The 14,618-nt window shown below is 35.8% G+C and overlaps 1 protein-coding gene across 1 annotated transcript; it reads left to right on the plus strand.

The window, feature by feature from the left end:
- Nucleotides 1–1,369: 1,369 nt before the first annotated feature.
- LOC130586699 (leucine zipper protein 2-like) lies at nt 1,370–14,356 on the plus strand (the record flags this gene model as incomplete). The annotated part of the gene is made up of 4 exons (XM_057387583.1): nt 1,370–1,568; nt 9,017–9,109; nt 13,048–13,125; nt 13,710–14,356. Coding segments are annotated over 4 exons (475 nt in total), but the record flags the coding sequence as incomplete, so codon positions are not given.
- Nucleotides 14,357–14,618: the final 262 nt, after the last annotated feature.

Genomic DNA, 14,618 nt, shown 5'->3' on the forward strand with positions numbered 1-14,618 from the left:
ACATTTTCAGCATTATCTATATGCTTTTTTATTTCTGTGTTACTGTAGGTAATAATCAAAACAGTTACATACTTGCTTTCTATCGCAACCAAATTGTTTTACAATAAAACATAGRTATATATATATAAAAATATCTATATTGGAACTACCAAAAATTCAGTGTTTTTTTCACTCTAATCTGCTCCAAGGGGGATATATTGACAGGAACCTGAATTGCCTTTGCCTTAAGGGGCAGATCATAACATGTTCCATCTCCTGTTTCAGTGATTTTTCATATTGTGCTCTGCATTAATGGCCTTTTTACAGTTGTCTTTTATCCTGCTGCTGAAATGTACTCTGCTAACTGGCTTTTTTTTTAAGAAACTCAGTTTTTCCCAGTTACAAGACAAACTCTATGCTTTCAATTCAGAATATTTGATCTCAAAAAGATTTGCTTAGAAAATAAATGAAAACGTGGTGTATGCCATTGCTTAGGATTAATATGACTGTGAAATACTTTAAAATATAATATGTAATWGTTCACATATTTAGTGTGTAGTGTGTAATGTTTTATGTTTTTCACCAGCTTTTGCCATGCTATAAATTGATTTATGTACCTTTAAAAAGAACTTTGATGATTGGAACATGCTGATGTATTCTGTATTTACAGGTGCATTTTTTTTTTTAATGCCAAATGCTGCTAACTCCCCTTGAAATGAGTGTAAGAAGTTACCTCAATAGCTAACATTTGACTTGTCTTTCTTTATGAAATGAAGATTTAAAATACGATTTCCTCGCTGCTGTAGTTACCTCTCTGTTCTTGCTGTCTCAGCTTATTTCAATTACACACTTCTGTTTTCATTAACATATCTATATTTCTGGGAGCGAAATGCAAATGTTCTGACATGAGTTGCAAGTGCCTCACACTTAGAAGATTTTTTTCTTTTTTTGCTTAATGGGCAATAGTGGGTCTGGATAAACATATTTTTAACTGTAGAAAGACCTATGGTTCCTTTACTGCAAAACTATAATATGATCATGAGAGAAACCATCTTTGTTGGATTAAAATCAATCTATAACGTGGAAAAATATGAATATTTTGAAATGGTATAWACAAAACTCCAGTTGKAAAATRCCARTTATTGGAAATGTTATGAACAAAACTGCAGTTGGAAAATATCAGTTATTTAAAACATTATGACCAAAACTCCAGTTGGAAAATACCAATTATTTGAAATGTTATGAACAAAACTCYRGTTGGAAAAYACCAATTAYTTSWAATGTTATRAACAAAACTCTGTGCGAAGTGTGTGTACTCACCTCTGTAGATGTTATACATAAAAGGCTGGACACTGTATGATGTTTTGTAAATTGTGGGGGTTTTTTTTAGGAAAAAAAAGATATTTAAGTGTTCTTTTCTGCAGGAGTCGCAGCTGAAGGCTCTGAAGGACACGGTGCAGCTGTGCCTGTCGTCGGTGCTGCGCCATCAGCCCCCCACCATCAACCTCGTCCCCTCCAAACCRGCAGAGAAACTCCCTGCCCCCATCACCAAGGGCTCCAAAGCTCCTGTCCAAGTGACAAACACCAAGGTAGGACTTCTCTCTTGCCTGTTTTTTTTATTTTTAATATCTTGGAAAGTTTGTCCTGTGAGAGCGTCAAAGCGGAACTAAGGAGGATTTCAAATTCATTGGAAGATTAGGATGAATTCGGAGGATAATTCTAAGCCTGTTTCTCATGTCAATAAATTGGGTTTTTAGCTGGGAAGCTGCTGTTTTTTTTGCTGAATAGCAAAATTCTTTCTGTCACTCGGTAAATGGATCRTGTCTGCACAACAAATCTGCAAAGAAGATGGATTTGCACTTAAAATAAATGAGGATTCTGCTCAGAGGATCATTTACCTGTCAGGCACTGACAGTGAGTTTGTGGTAATACAGCATTAAACAGCAATGTGGGGTTTGCTTATCATGGTTTCTTTCAATGAAAAAAGGTTCTATATAAACCTTAAAATAATCTGGGACCCCCAAATCAAAATTGCCATAATGGATCCATGGACTTGACAATAGGCCATAGGGAATATTCCTGTCTTGCACAATGAGAAGGCAGTTTCACAGAAAGCATGAGCAAAAAAAATCCTGAACAGTGTTTGGAGTCAATAAACTCAAACATCATAATACAGGTAAGATTTACAGTGGCTAGCAATGTAATTTTCATCTCCAGGGTTGCATTTTGCTGTTGAGTTCGACTGATTTAATAGATATATCTAGAAGAAATCTGTAATTTCAAAGAAAAGAAGCTTTACAGAAGAATGACTGAAGGACACTTCAATGTCCTCATTAAATTCCAAACTGAAATATAAATAGGAATTGTTACCTTGCAGCCAGTTTGTGTTGGTATTCACTGCTAGTGCACAGGCTGAAGCCAAAAATTGGTAATCTTTCTGTATGTAATCAAAATCAAAACACAATTTCAGAAACYTACCAACAGTTTTACAGGAAGAATGCATCATTCCCAAAAATTACTACCTCTGGAAAAAAAAAAATCACTGCATTAATTATCAGCAGCACATGGGTGTGACTRTTCATTTAGGTGAAGATCACTGGATTTGTATTAAAAACCAATTTTCCTTCTACCCCCAGTCTCTGAGCCCATGTTGGAGTAATATTTTGGCATTACTGAAAATTTCCTTTCTTCATTGTRTCATCATGCACATTAAGGGCAGAAGAACCCCCTGTGGACAGCTTGTCCTTCCTGGTGTAATATTTGCCACATAGATTATGCTATACAAATTTTGAGATATACCTTGATAGTTTTATCCTACCAGTTTACCACTTGTATAAAAACTCCTAGAGAGTGTTTTCATCCATGCATTTCAGCAAAATTCAGCAAAAAAAGGAGCTATAAAGCTGTAACTCACACCTTCTTTCCTATTTTGCATGTTGAGATCCAGCATAACTGAAATCCAGATTTTCCCTGTTCTTACATGGACATTCATTAGGAAAAGAAACAAATGAAAAAACAAGCAGGTAACTCTCACTCTGAAATTCAGTCAACTAGACAGAATTCTAACCATCCCTTGTTCTCTATAAACCTTAAGCATATTTTGGGTTTTAGGTAAAAGAGAGCTGAACAGATAAAATCTTACAGGACAGTAAATTTCCTTACAGAATAATTTAACATCTGACATTGTATTGTCATTGCTGACTACTTCTAGTGACACCTGACTGCACTGTCCAGTCCATTACTATTTGTGATTTAAATATGTGAGTCAAGCTCTTTCCAAAGACATGGAATGATGCAGTTTTTATTTTTAACAGCCTGCATGGAAATGTCTTTCCCTGTCAAGCCAATGTGCCACAACTGAATTCAGTGGAGCCCTGGCAAATTAAACACTGGCATGTAATCTAGGCAGCAGCCCAAAATTATGAAGAAAAAGGACACAGTTCAAGTGTCAAGTTAAAAAAACTTAGGCCAGAGTTATGAGAAAAAATGTGATTAAAGAATCAGTGCTGAAAAAAACATGTTACTAAACACTATGTCCAACAGCTGCCTCTTTGCCTTGTAAATCCTGCCAGCTCTCATAATGAAAATTGTCACTATCTTAATGAAATTAGAGTTTAGARTGCCTTTCATTATTCACATTTACCACAGGAATCATTAGGCATAGAATYAATAGCAATGGAAAGGTTTGAAAGGAAGAGAAATAATTAAAACTTAAGGCCTTCCAATTACAGTCTTTTTTTAAATTTAATTTTCTTCTTTCATTTCAAATTTTATAGTACAACTACCTACTTAATATTTCACTGATCACTTAATGCAAAGGGTCCTAGGAGCAGCACCTCTTAAGCAGGTGACCAAATGCGATGCTGCGAGATCTGAACTCAGGATCAAATCCTGTAAAACTACACAAATATTTTCTTTCAAGCCTGGGCCAGGATGGAAAATTAATCTCAGAAAAACATCAGCATAAAGGTCATAGAAAAATGCTGCACTTGGGGATTAAATAGAGGCAAGGGAAGCCTTATAGGAAGCCCTTCCTTTTGTGAGTGACCCTTCTCAGCTTCCCCTGCAATTGCTCTGGTTGTGCCTGGGACAAATTTGAGCAAATCTCAAATCTCAAATTGTGATCAACAGCTTCCCCACAGCAGTAAGCTCTCCCCCAAATCCATCAGATATATTCAGCTCACATGTTGCTGCATCATCAGAAGCCGTGCTGGCTTTTGGCAAATATTTCTATCATCAGCCCAGCTGACTTCAAAGAAAGCAAACAGAGCAGCAGTAGAGCATTTCTCTCATCTATCAAATTCAGAAGAATGTTGATTTAATRTAACATTACCTAGGGAGTAGCAGAGATCTAATAGGACTTGTTAAATTTTCCAACTGGATTATATGAAGTGTAGTTCAGTTGTTTTTTAAGGCACAAACTTTCGTTATGTTGGTACACACTCAAAAAAATAGATGTTTTACAAATACGCTTTCCTCTTTAAATGTCAGCCAAATGATTAAACAAGAGACAGAAGCTGCAGACAGCTGTGGGAACACCTACGTGGTTACAAACAAAACCCCAACAGATGATGACAGAACACAAATATTTCAGCAGTTTCACTGGTTGCTTGTATGGGATGYGCTGGTGCTGATGACAAGACTGAAATCTTACATTGCTTTTTACAAGATGTAATTTCCATTTCCATTGGCTCAGTTTACAGATTCTTGCACATGTACAAATTTTAGTCTGGTATTTATGTTAGCATATTGTGATTGAATTTGCTGGATGAAGARGAATATTGGCTGTTTTTAGCAAAGGAATGCCTGTTTGGGTTTTGGCAGAATGAGAAGCCAAGTCTGCCTTAAATTCACTTTACAGTTACGCCCGCTACAAAAACAGAGTAGGTGAACACTCGGCTAAATTCCTACAGGTAATCAATGAGAAATTAGGAATATGCCTGATGCTAAATACGTTGTTTTTTATTGTGCTACCACAAAATTATGCAGCACAGGTGCTCTTGCAAATGGTGCTCATTTGGAAAACGTTCACGTGCAGTGACCCACAAAGTTGGATCGCAGGATTTCGTGGTGGTGTCGTGCTGCAGTGCAGTTTCAAGTGATGTTGGAAGAGCATCTGTTCACAAATTTCCATCGTTTTTCTTGTATTACAGAGTACATCCACATGTGTGCAGCTGCAGATCTTTTATCTTTTTTCTGCAGGAAATTAAAAAGTGTCTTTTTCATTAAGATTCTTTCTTGCAACTGCTCAAAAGTGTGCAGCAGTCGAATTGCCCTGCACACAGCATGCACCTGAATATCCTCCATGGCAAGCTGTTCATAAATTCCAGACTTACACAGGTTACTTCTCTTACCACCACTCTGCATCAATCCATACCTTAAATTATTTATTTTCTTTGCCTAGTTTGTTTTTAAGTACACTCTCAGGTGTGCGTGCACTGAGCACGACTTAGAACTACTTGGATTTTTTGATGTTGGCCATTATTGATTAAAATATAATGTGGGCTGTAAATGTTTARCCTCAGTGGGCTACAAAACTGTGTGACACATGGAGTTCTCTTTAGTGAGAATTTTCCTGAACAGCCAGCCTAAACAACTGACTCCAATAATTGCAGGTTTTCATTGTCTCGTATATTTTATACCAACGTATGGTRTGCAACAAGAGGATAATAATGTTTTGTCCACAGTTTCATAGAAATTAGTATTTRTTACTTCCACAGTGTTAGCACAAGRAAAATAYTCCTAAATTCTGTTTTAAGTTAGGTAATTATATCCTTTTCTCTTGTATAATCTTACCAGATCTTTGGTTTGTTCCCTTTTGTTTAATCTTCTCTAGGCATATGACTTAGATATTCTCTCTTTTGTTTGCAGTTAAATAGAAGTAAATACATCATTCTGATTCTGTTGAAAACCGAGGTACAGTGAATCATCACAGAGCTGCTCTTACTGATCCAGAAAAAAATGGTTGTGTACATTTTCACGAGGGTTTTTACACCCTCAGCTGCAGGGAAATAYAAATAAGAAACTGCAGTTGTTCCGAGGAAGTGAGGCAACTGAAAGCATTGGCCTAAGTTCTACTAGAAAACTGAAATTATCTCAAATATGCAATGCTTTCAAAACAAGCTGTATTAGAAACAAAAAAAAAAAGCAGTATTCAGTGCACAATAATGAACACAGGGAATTTCTTTTTATGTGTAGCTAGACTTTTCTGGAATGGCTTTAAATTGCTTTAAATTGGCATCCACTGTGTATTTAAATGCCCTGGAATAGCCCTCCAGCTGTTTCAATAGTAGACCATTACAAATAGTGTTTGAAAACTTCAAGATATCTTCCCTAACTCTTGACAAATGAAACTTTTAATTTATTTTTTCTTTTGGAATTGGTGGTTTTTGGGTTTTTTTAGTAATAGATATAGGACGCCAGAATACTTACAAAGCAAAAATTTAAACCAATAATGTATCTCATGTCCAACATAATATATTGCTAGGAGGCAGCTGCATGTATGAGGGAAAATTCTGCACTCTTAGAAATGTTATGAAAATAATGATTCAGGAAATTGGCATCCAGATATGTCATCTATCATCCCAAATGATCCATTTGAAAGAAAATTCATTTCACTTTGACAGACGATCAGCCATTTCAGGTTATTGTGGATGTTCATCTCAGAGCAACTCCTTTATGGCCAATACAAATGTCTGTGAAATGTGAAGAAAATGAGTTGTGATCTTTCAGCATCCATGCTGAAGATATCCTGACAATTTCCACTTCTATCAGGAAGTGGGGYTGTTCTAGATTATTTGCAAAAATTAGAGTTGKGCTCAATGCTTGGCACAAAAGTAARCAGCTATTTTCCACTTTAAAGATATTTGAATACAGTGCAAGTTGAACAAAAAAAGAAAATAACTATAAGGGCAAACATGTTTACTTTAGAAACAGTCTGTARAAGTTTTAATATCTGCTACAGTATAGGATTTGCAATCCTTTGAAAAGAATTGTCCTATATAATTATATCTCTGTAGATGTGCATTAAATAGATGTAGAAACTAAAGTGTTTCTCTCCCACTTACTGCTGAATAATACTGACTGTGTAACAGAGAAAAACTGGTTATGTGTGCTGTAAAACATGCCAGATGTGTGCCTGTGTCCACTGAGTATCACACTCACAGAAATAAGTGTTTTATTACTGGTTTTTGTCTTGTCTTCTCATTTATTTTTGCGTGTGAGTCACTGTGGAAGATTTTTAAATCAGGATATAAAGAAAAGAAATGCAAATTTTTTAATATACTATGAATATATATTAATTACACATTTTTGAATAATAGATACTCAGTTACTTTGCAATGTCTCAAATGTGGAATAAGGTTTTTCAAGGTCCTGTACTGTCAGGTAGGAGGAATGCCTGGAGAAGTCCTYCCCTCCARGGCTTGGAAACGTCTTTTGTCCTCCCTAAGACCCAGTCATTAAGGTAATTAATGTGTATTAATGCCCATTAGTSTATTTTAGCAACAAAATGGGAACAAAATCACCTAAGAAGGGGAAAAAAAGGAGAAATCCTAACCCACAAACCCACCCAAGCCTATGATTCTGTGAAACTTGTAGGGGTGGGAGGAGAACTCCAAGGACTGTAACACAATTACATGCAATTCAAAATGATGTGAGCTTTTGCAGCTGCAAATTATGCTACTCAAAAAAGAGGGGTGAAGGAAAGGGTTGGAGATTTAAGAGCTTTTTCTTGGCCAAAATTAATAAATGAGGCATTACATGGTGGCTGGCCTGCATGTGTGTGTGCACAATGCACTGACAAAGTCACTGGTTCCCAGGAGCTTTTTTGGGGTTTTTTTTTGTTTGTTTTTTTGTTTGGTTGGTTGGTTTTTGGTGGGTTTTTGGGGTTTTTTTNTTTTTTTTGTTTTTTTCTTTTTGGTGTGGAAATTGATTATCACGAGAAAGCCATAGTGTAGAGAAGAGTAATTTGTGACAGTGTAAGCAGCAGGAAATGATTGCATTGATGTGACCCATATTGGTGCTGGCAGGTGATGATCTGGCAAGCAATCCTRTCCATAGCCTCTGGCATCTCCAGTGAAAAACTGCTGGCTACAGAGKAAGGGTTGTGCAGTCTGCCAAAAAATCATGTGAGAAGAAAAAAGAGCCAGTAAGATTATTTCTGATACAGGAAATAATTGAGCTGCGTATCAAAGTCAAAAAAAAATCTTTTGAAAGGTGGAATTTGCTCGACCTAATTTTGCTGTTTTATTTATAACAACAGTGCAGAACTTGAGAAGTAAAATTGTTTGATATTAGAAATGAAAAATAAATACAGCATAACTGAAGGATATTTCAAAGGCRTGAAGGAGAACTGGGCTCTTTTTTATTCCACTGCAGACTTTGGAGGAGATCTCAAAGAAATAAAGAGTTTGGTTTGCWTCTCTTGAAGTATCTTGCAAGTTTTGCTGCAGACAAAGCATTCATCAAGTTTAATTGCCTCTGCAAACATAAATCTTCAATTTGAACAATTATTTCAAGTTTCCGACATGCAAAGCTTGGGTTTTAGTCAAACTTGTATGGTAACTGTATGTGTTATGATGCTGTAGCTTCTGAATTATTTCAAAGGAAAAAAAAAAAAGATTCCTGCCCCTGCAGCAGTCTGTCCTGAGTGGAGAGAAAGGCATGAAAAGGAACATTTTTGCCACCTTATAGCCTGGGAGGTCCCAACATGTCAACTCAGCCTCAGCTTTTCCCAGAATCCACAAGAGTCACAGGAACAGGAGTTCTGAAAATGCCTCTTTTCMCCCCTCCTTTGGCATTTAGATAGAATATCTTAATTAAGTATATGGAGGTAATYATCTGCAAGGGAGTGCTCTATTGAGAATGTCTGTTAAGACATTMCCTGTATAAAATTTGCTGGAAATGCAGTATTTAAAGTAGTTAACAGTTTGCAGTGCATGACCTCTTAGTTTTTCATTGCCATCCTGAATTTTCAAATGGGATTTATTTCATATTTTATCTCAATTATATTAATGTTTAAATTTTTTTTTTTCAGGTGTGGAAAAACGTCTCAGCAGAGAAAGAGAATTTCCACGTGGCCTCGAAAAAGGAAGAAAACCAGAGCACCCAGGAGTGTGATTCTCAAGATGTAAGATTAGCTGATGTGAAAAACAGGATCTAATCTAAGCTGTATGAAAACATTCATGCTTTAGGCAGCTRTCAGTGGGACTTCTCCTATTTGAGATGGTGAACATATTTCATAAGCCAGCTGTGTTCTGTATTAAAGTGCCAAGGAGCAAATGCTCTTTGCTGGGAKTCTGTGCATATTTATTATCTGGGATTCTTTTAAAAAATATTTGATAGCACTGATGGAGCTGTTCAGGAAGAGCAGTGGTGCAAAGTGTGTCATTTTCTGTTTAACCATTTCAAGAATTTGTTTGTTCCCAGTTGAAGCTCTGCCTGCATTACGGTGAGATGCAAAAACCTTGTTTACATCTCTTCATATTTATTATTAATTTCTTTATTACTGATAATGAGGTACAGATGCTTCACTTAATAAAGCAAAACCTTTGGGGAGGTTTAAGAGATGATGGCACAGTGGTTGAGAAGATGCAACACCRTTCACTGCCAGTCTAGAAAAGCTGCAAACTGTGTTTTTGTGTCTTAGCTCTGACAGAAAATGAAATCTGGTGCTGTTACTGAGACAATGCACTCAAACAGCATCCCATSAACTCTTAACAGAAATCTCAAATGYRWGTGTTGTGGCTGTAGTTATAAAGATAAAAACAGAACAGGAARAAAGCAGGTTTGCAAAGTCTGTATTTGACAAAACTTCTTTCATGGAGGAAAAAAGTAGTAAAATCAAAGAAAGCATACCTTMGGGATATTTAATTTAACTGTGCCTTGCTAGATAATGTTCCTTATTGTAAAATTAAGCAGGCAATGGTTTTCCCAGTTTTATCTTTCTTCTGAACGTGTTGCTGTTATTAATTCATTTTTCTACTGAAAAATGGGAATTACGTAATATTCATAGTTCATTCTGTTCACATTAAAAAAAAATCAGTCTGGGACTCACACTAAAACACAACACTGTGCTGGTGGAGTCTCTTGAAGGRATGGCTTTGACAGCAAAGTTACAAAAAATATTGTGAGGACAACCATATCTCCAAGCAAAGAAGGCATAAATAGTGTGGTATTTATGCCAATCAGAAACAGCATTTTTGTGTAATTTGTACAAACACAGGGAACATGTTCTCCCTGTATGTGAGACTTCTATGTATTCTTTAAAATTTATATATATATGTAATTTTTTTCCTATAATGCATATAAAAATATGATGCCATCATGGGAGAATAAAACATCACAGTTTGTCACAATACCCTGATTTCACTTTAAATACCACAGAAGCATTGAAAGTAATAAAAATGAGAAAATCTTCTTCTAACTTGACGGATTGATTAAAGAAAAGCAATAATATTTTCAAAGAAAACAAGTGCATGAAATACRTTTTTCATAACAGTTCTAACTATTTTACAAGGCCCATCCTTGTACACTTTTCATCCTGTGGATTGCTCACAGGGGTAGCTAAAGGTAATTTTCCCAGATGTTGTTGAAGTTAAAACTATTTTCTTTATCTTGTACACACTGTCCACCTGAACTTAGGCTAACATGGATGTAAAAATAGTGCAGGTGATGACACTGGGATAAAAACCTCTTCCTCATCATCACCATCATCATCATTATCTCACATTAAGACAGAGAGAGAAGGAAGAATTCAAATTATTCCCTTTGAGAACTGAACTAAAAATTCTCTTTCCATAATTAACCTTCATACACCGACATTAGAGATACCACCACTTCTGMAAGAACTGGAAGGAATTTATTCTCCCAAAGGATGATATTACTTCAGTAATACAGAGCTGTCTGTGAATATCACTTTGAGAAAATTCAACATTTGGGAGGAGTTTTTATTGTATTTTTATCATTACTTGGCTCAGTGAAGTTTTTTTTTCTGAAGTTTTTGCAGCTGCTTAACTCCCAGTGAAGGAAGATTAAGGTTGGATGCTTAAAAACATATGACAGGTTCTAAGGCAGCATTTTTTAAAGAAAAATTAATGAAGATGTACTTAAGACTGTTGCTTAGAAACCTARTACTTCAGCAGTGCTTTCTTAGTACTTTCTCAATTAAAGGATCTTTACAAATCTTTACAAAGATCCTTTTATTGTGTTTCTGGTAAATAAAACATGATTTATGTTTTGGAAGAATTAGGGTAGTAAAGACTTAAGCAGTATTACAGATATTAAGGCAAAAAATAAAGCAGAATGGTTGGTTGCTGGTTCCAACTGGTATTTTTAAGTCAGTGTGGCTAGGCCTCTCTGTCTTAAATTYGTCATTTTTCTGCAATTTTGTGTTTATGGGTTTATGCCTGTTCACATTAATTAATGTAGTTTACATTAGAACAAATAGAAATGAAGATKTATTGACAAATGGGATACAGACTGGCAAATTTGGAAATTGGACACTGCTGATATTTATCTATAATGAACTTTGACACAGGACCAGTAACAGCCACAAGTAGGTGGGATATCCTGTGAGACATAATCTGAAATTTGTCAAAGATAACAAAAAAATAACTTTAATTTTCTTGTAAAAGTTTCCATTATTTMATTATTTTYMCTTTATTAGAGGCATCTTGTTAATSSTAYWTTTTCTTAGCCTTATCCAGAGGTGTTTTCCTATGTCTGGCTCCTAAAAGTCTTAGTGCAGAGCCAGAGTTCTGCACAGCTCCTTCCCCTGTATCTTTTCCCTTTCCTGTCCTCCCAAAAGCTTTTGGGATTTTGGCTTTTACACCAGAATTTCCTTTTTTCCCTTTTCATATCAAATAGTTCTTGTAACATATAATTTAAAGCCACCTATTTGGTATTGCTAAAACATCAAATAATTTATAAAATGCTTCRTTCTCTGTTCTCATCTTAGATTTTTTGCTCGTTGTCCTCCCAGAACCTTCTCTGATAAATAAAAGTGATATTGCTTTTATTTAGTGCCTTAATTTCCTGCAGTAAACAAACACTACATGTTCATTAATCATTGGGTGACAAAGGACATTGAGGATTGGAGCCAAACTTGTACACGTTTCTAAGCAACCACAGCATTTTGCTTCATTTTTTAAAATCAGTTTCAGCTGCAGGGCTTGATCACATTGTGCTCTCCAATTTTCCAGAGGGAGTAATAAGAGAAAAAAAGTAACCATTGTTATAACAAAATTTCAAACTAAGAAAATCCTGAAAGTAAATTCAGTTCTGTAAATGGGGACTCTGAAGGTCATATAAAGTTATTTAATCTGAGTTTAACCAGCCCTGTGATCTAAAAACAGGAGAATGACATGAAAAACAGCAGAGGTGTCTTGTGAAAAGGTGCACACACATTTCACACCTTGCTCTGCACCTTTCTTCTAAACAGCAAGGGTTAAAACAGATCTGTAACAAATTCATGAGCAAATCTGATAGAACATGTACTTGAATTAAAAAAAGTTCACTCTTTGGAAGAAAAGCAATTGATCCTTCTTTGGCAGAAATGGAGAAAGCTGCTTTTTGCCCAGTGTGTGTGTCTCTCAGAATATATTGAGGGACATACTTTACTGTTGAGTAATGTTGGTACAAGGTACAGGAATGCCTGCTTTTTTTCAGAGCTCCTCCCTGAAATGTTGAAATCTTGATTCAAAGCTTGGCACTATCCCAGTATCTCTTCCAGCAGGTACTTCTATAATCTCATCTCCATAAAATTTAAAAAAAAAAACCCCATCCTGACAACATTTCAACACCTTTCTTTTCCAGGAACAATTATTTTTGCTTTTTGATAGTTTCTACCATGTCAAGCTGTCATTATGTCCTTTTGTAATTACTGCACCTCACACAGGAGGGAATTTGAGAAGCAGAGCCACACAGATGAACATACAAAACAATCCTCTACTTGGCATAGAGGGAATTAGAAACAGTACCAAAAGTGTAGTATTTATTTCTTCAGGAAAACGAGGAATATTTTAGGAAATAATACAAASTAGTAATCTGTGACATTTGTATTGACAGGTTGCCAAGACATGTTTGGGGAATCGTAATGCTTCCACATCTCGTTTGAAGGCAGCAGAAACAGACACAAGCTTTCAGGTATTTTCTTCCAGAGTAAAAATTATTGGGGTTTTGCTAAAAGGTCTTGTGAAACATGGATTGAAGTGCATTCAGTTACACATTCTTCACTAAGTTCTGTCTCTGAAGAGAAGAGTGCTTAGTTCAGACTTCACTTCTGATTGCAGCTCGTGTTCAAAATGCTTTCTGGCTGGTAACAATTGGAAAAACTATGGAATGTTTGAGTATCTAGTACCCAAATGACTTAGGAATCAAATGTCAAATTTGATTGTGTGCTGTCTATAGCCCTGGAAGCAAAAGGGAGAGATTTCCAAAATAATCACACATCTGCAATTCTATGAAGCTGCATTGAGACTGGCACGGTTTTGCACTGTACAGGTTGTTAAATCTGCTTCTTTTATGGGGATCAGAACCCTTTCCTAGGCACAGTTGGCAAATCCCATATTCTGCTGCAGTAGTTYATGACTGGTACAACAGTTAAATAGAAATACAGCTCTATGTGCACTACTGTCATGGAATTTTAACATACTTTTAAAATTTTTGCTTATATGTATATATGTACTCCATACATCATGTTTACACTGATGCTGTTTTCATCTCTGCAGAAGTTGCACAGCCCTCCATGGACTAAACCTGAAGATAAAAACTCACCGGAAAAAAAGGAGAAAAAAACTGAAGAATCAGTTAGTACAAAAGACAAAAAACTCTAAATGCTACATTGAAATCTACATTGATCTACATTGAAAAATGCCAATCACATCCAACTTCATATTCTGTTAGGGCAAAGGCATGAAATGTCCCAGGTTTCTAAAGCATGCATTTTTCACTATTTTATGAATGTTTGTAAATTAGTCTAGAATAGACCAATTAGTACCTTCCAGCAATAATCCAAAATGGATGTTTGAAGAAATGCTTTGTAATGCAGTCCAGTTTTTGAACTCTTGTTCTACYTTATCAGTAATTGCATACTATAAATTACCTTATTTGTAAACAACAGTCATTCTCAAGTATTTTCTCAGTCTGTTCTATTTCACATAAYTTTATGGCAGATTAGGTTTTTAAATTAAGATTAAGGGGCACTCAGTGTGTGTGKGGGGAAAATATCTGTGTAACCATATTTGAATTACAATTCCTAAGTGCAACTGTAAAAAGGGAACTGTGGGGGGGGGTCCATGTACACTTACCTTTCAGTAATTCCATTTCAAATCTACTTACTTACACAATAAAAAAATGTTTATTTTGTTCTTTTTTATTTCTCACTGCTGTCTTAACCAGTCCATTTTTGAGCACTGAAGAGCTGACAGAATTGGAATTAAAGGGGTGGAGATAGAGAGGATCATTACTTTGGGGATTCAAGCAGAAATTTTCCCAGGTGGTTCTGAGCTGCAGTTTCAGAGCTTGGATGGCAGCCATGGRAAGGCAGTTTCATCCCTTATATTTGTGCTGATCTCAACGGATAAAATATACTTTAAAGGGTAAAGCCCTATTTGGTCTGCTACAGTTGCTCTTTGATC

This window comes from Malurus melanocephalus, unplaced genomic scaffold, assembly GCF_030028575.1.
Source record: "Malurus melanocephalus ecotype Western Australia unplaced genomic scaffold, MMel_1.1 scaffold_1263, whole genome shotgun sequence".
Taxonomy (NCBI): Eukaryota; Metazoa; Chordata; class Aves; order Passeriformes; family Maluridae; genus Malurus; species Malurus melanocephalus.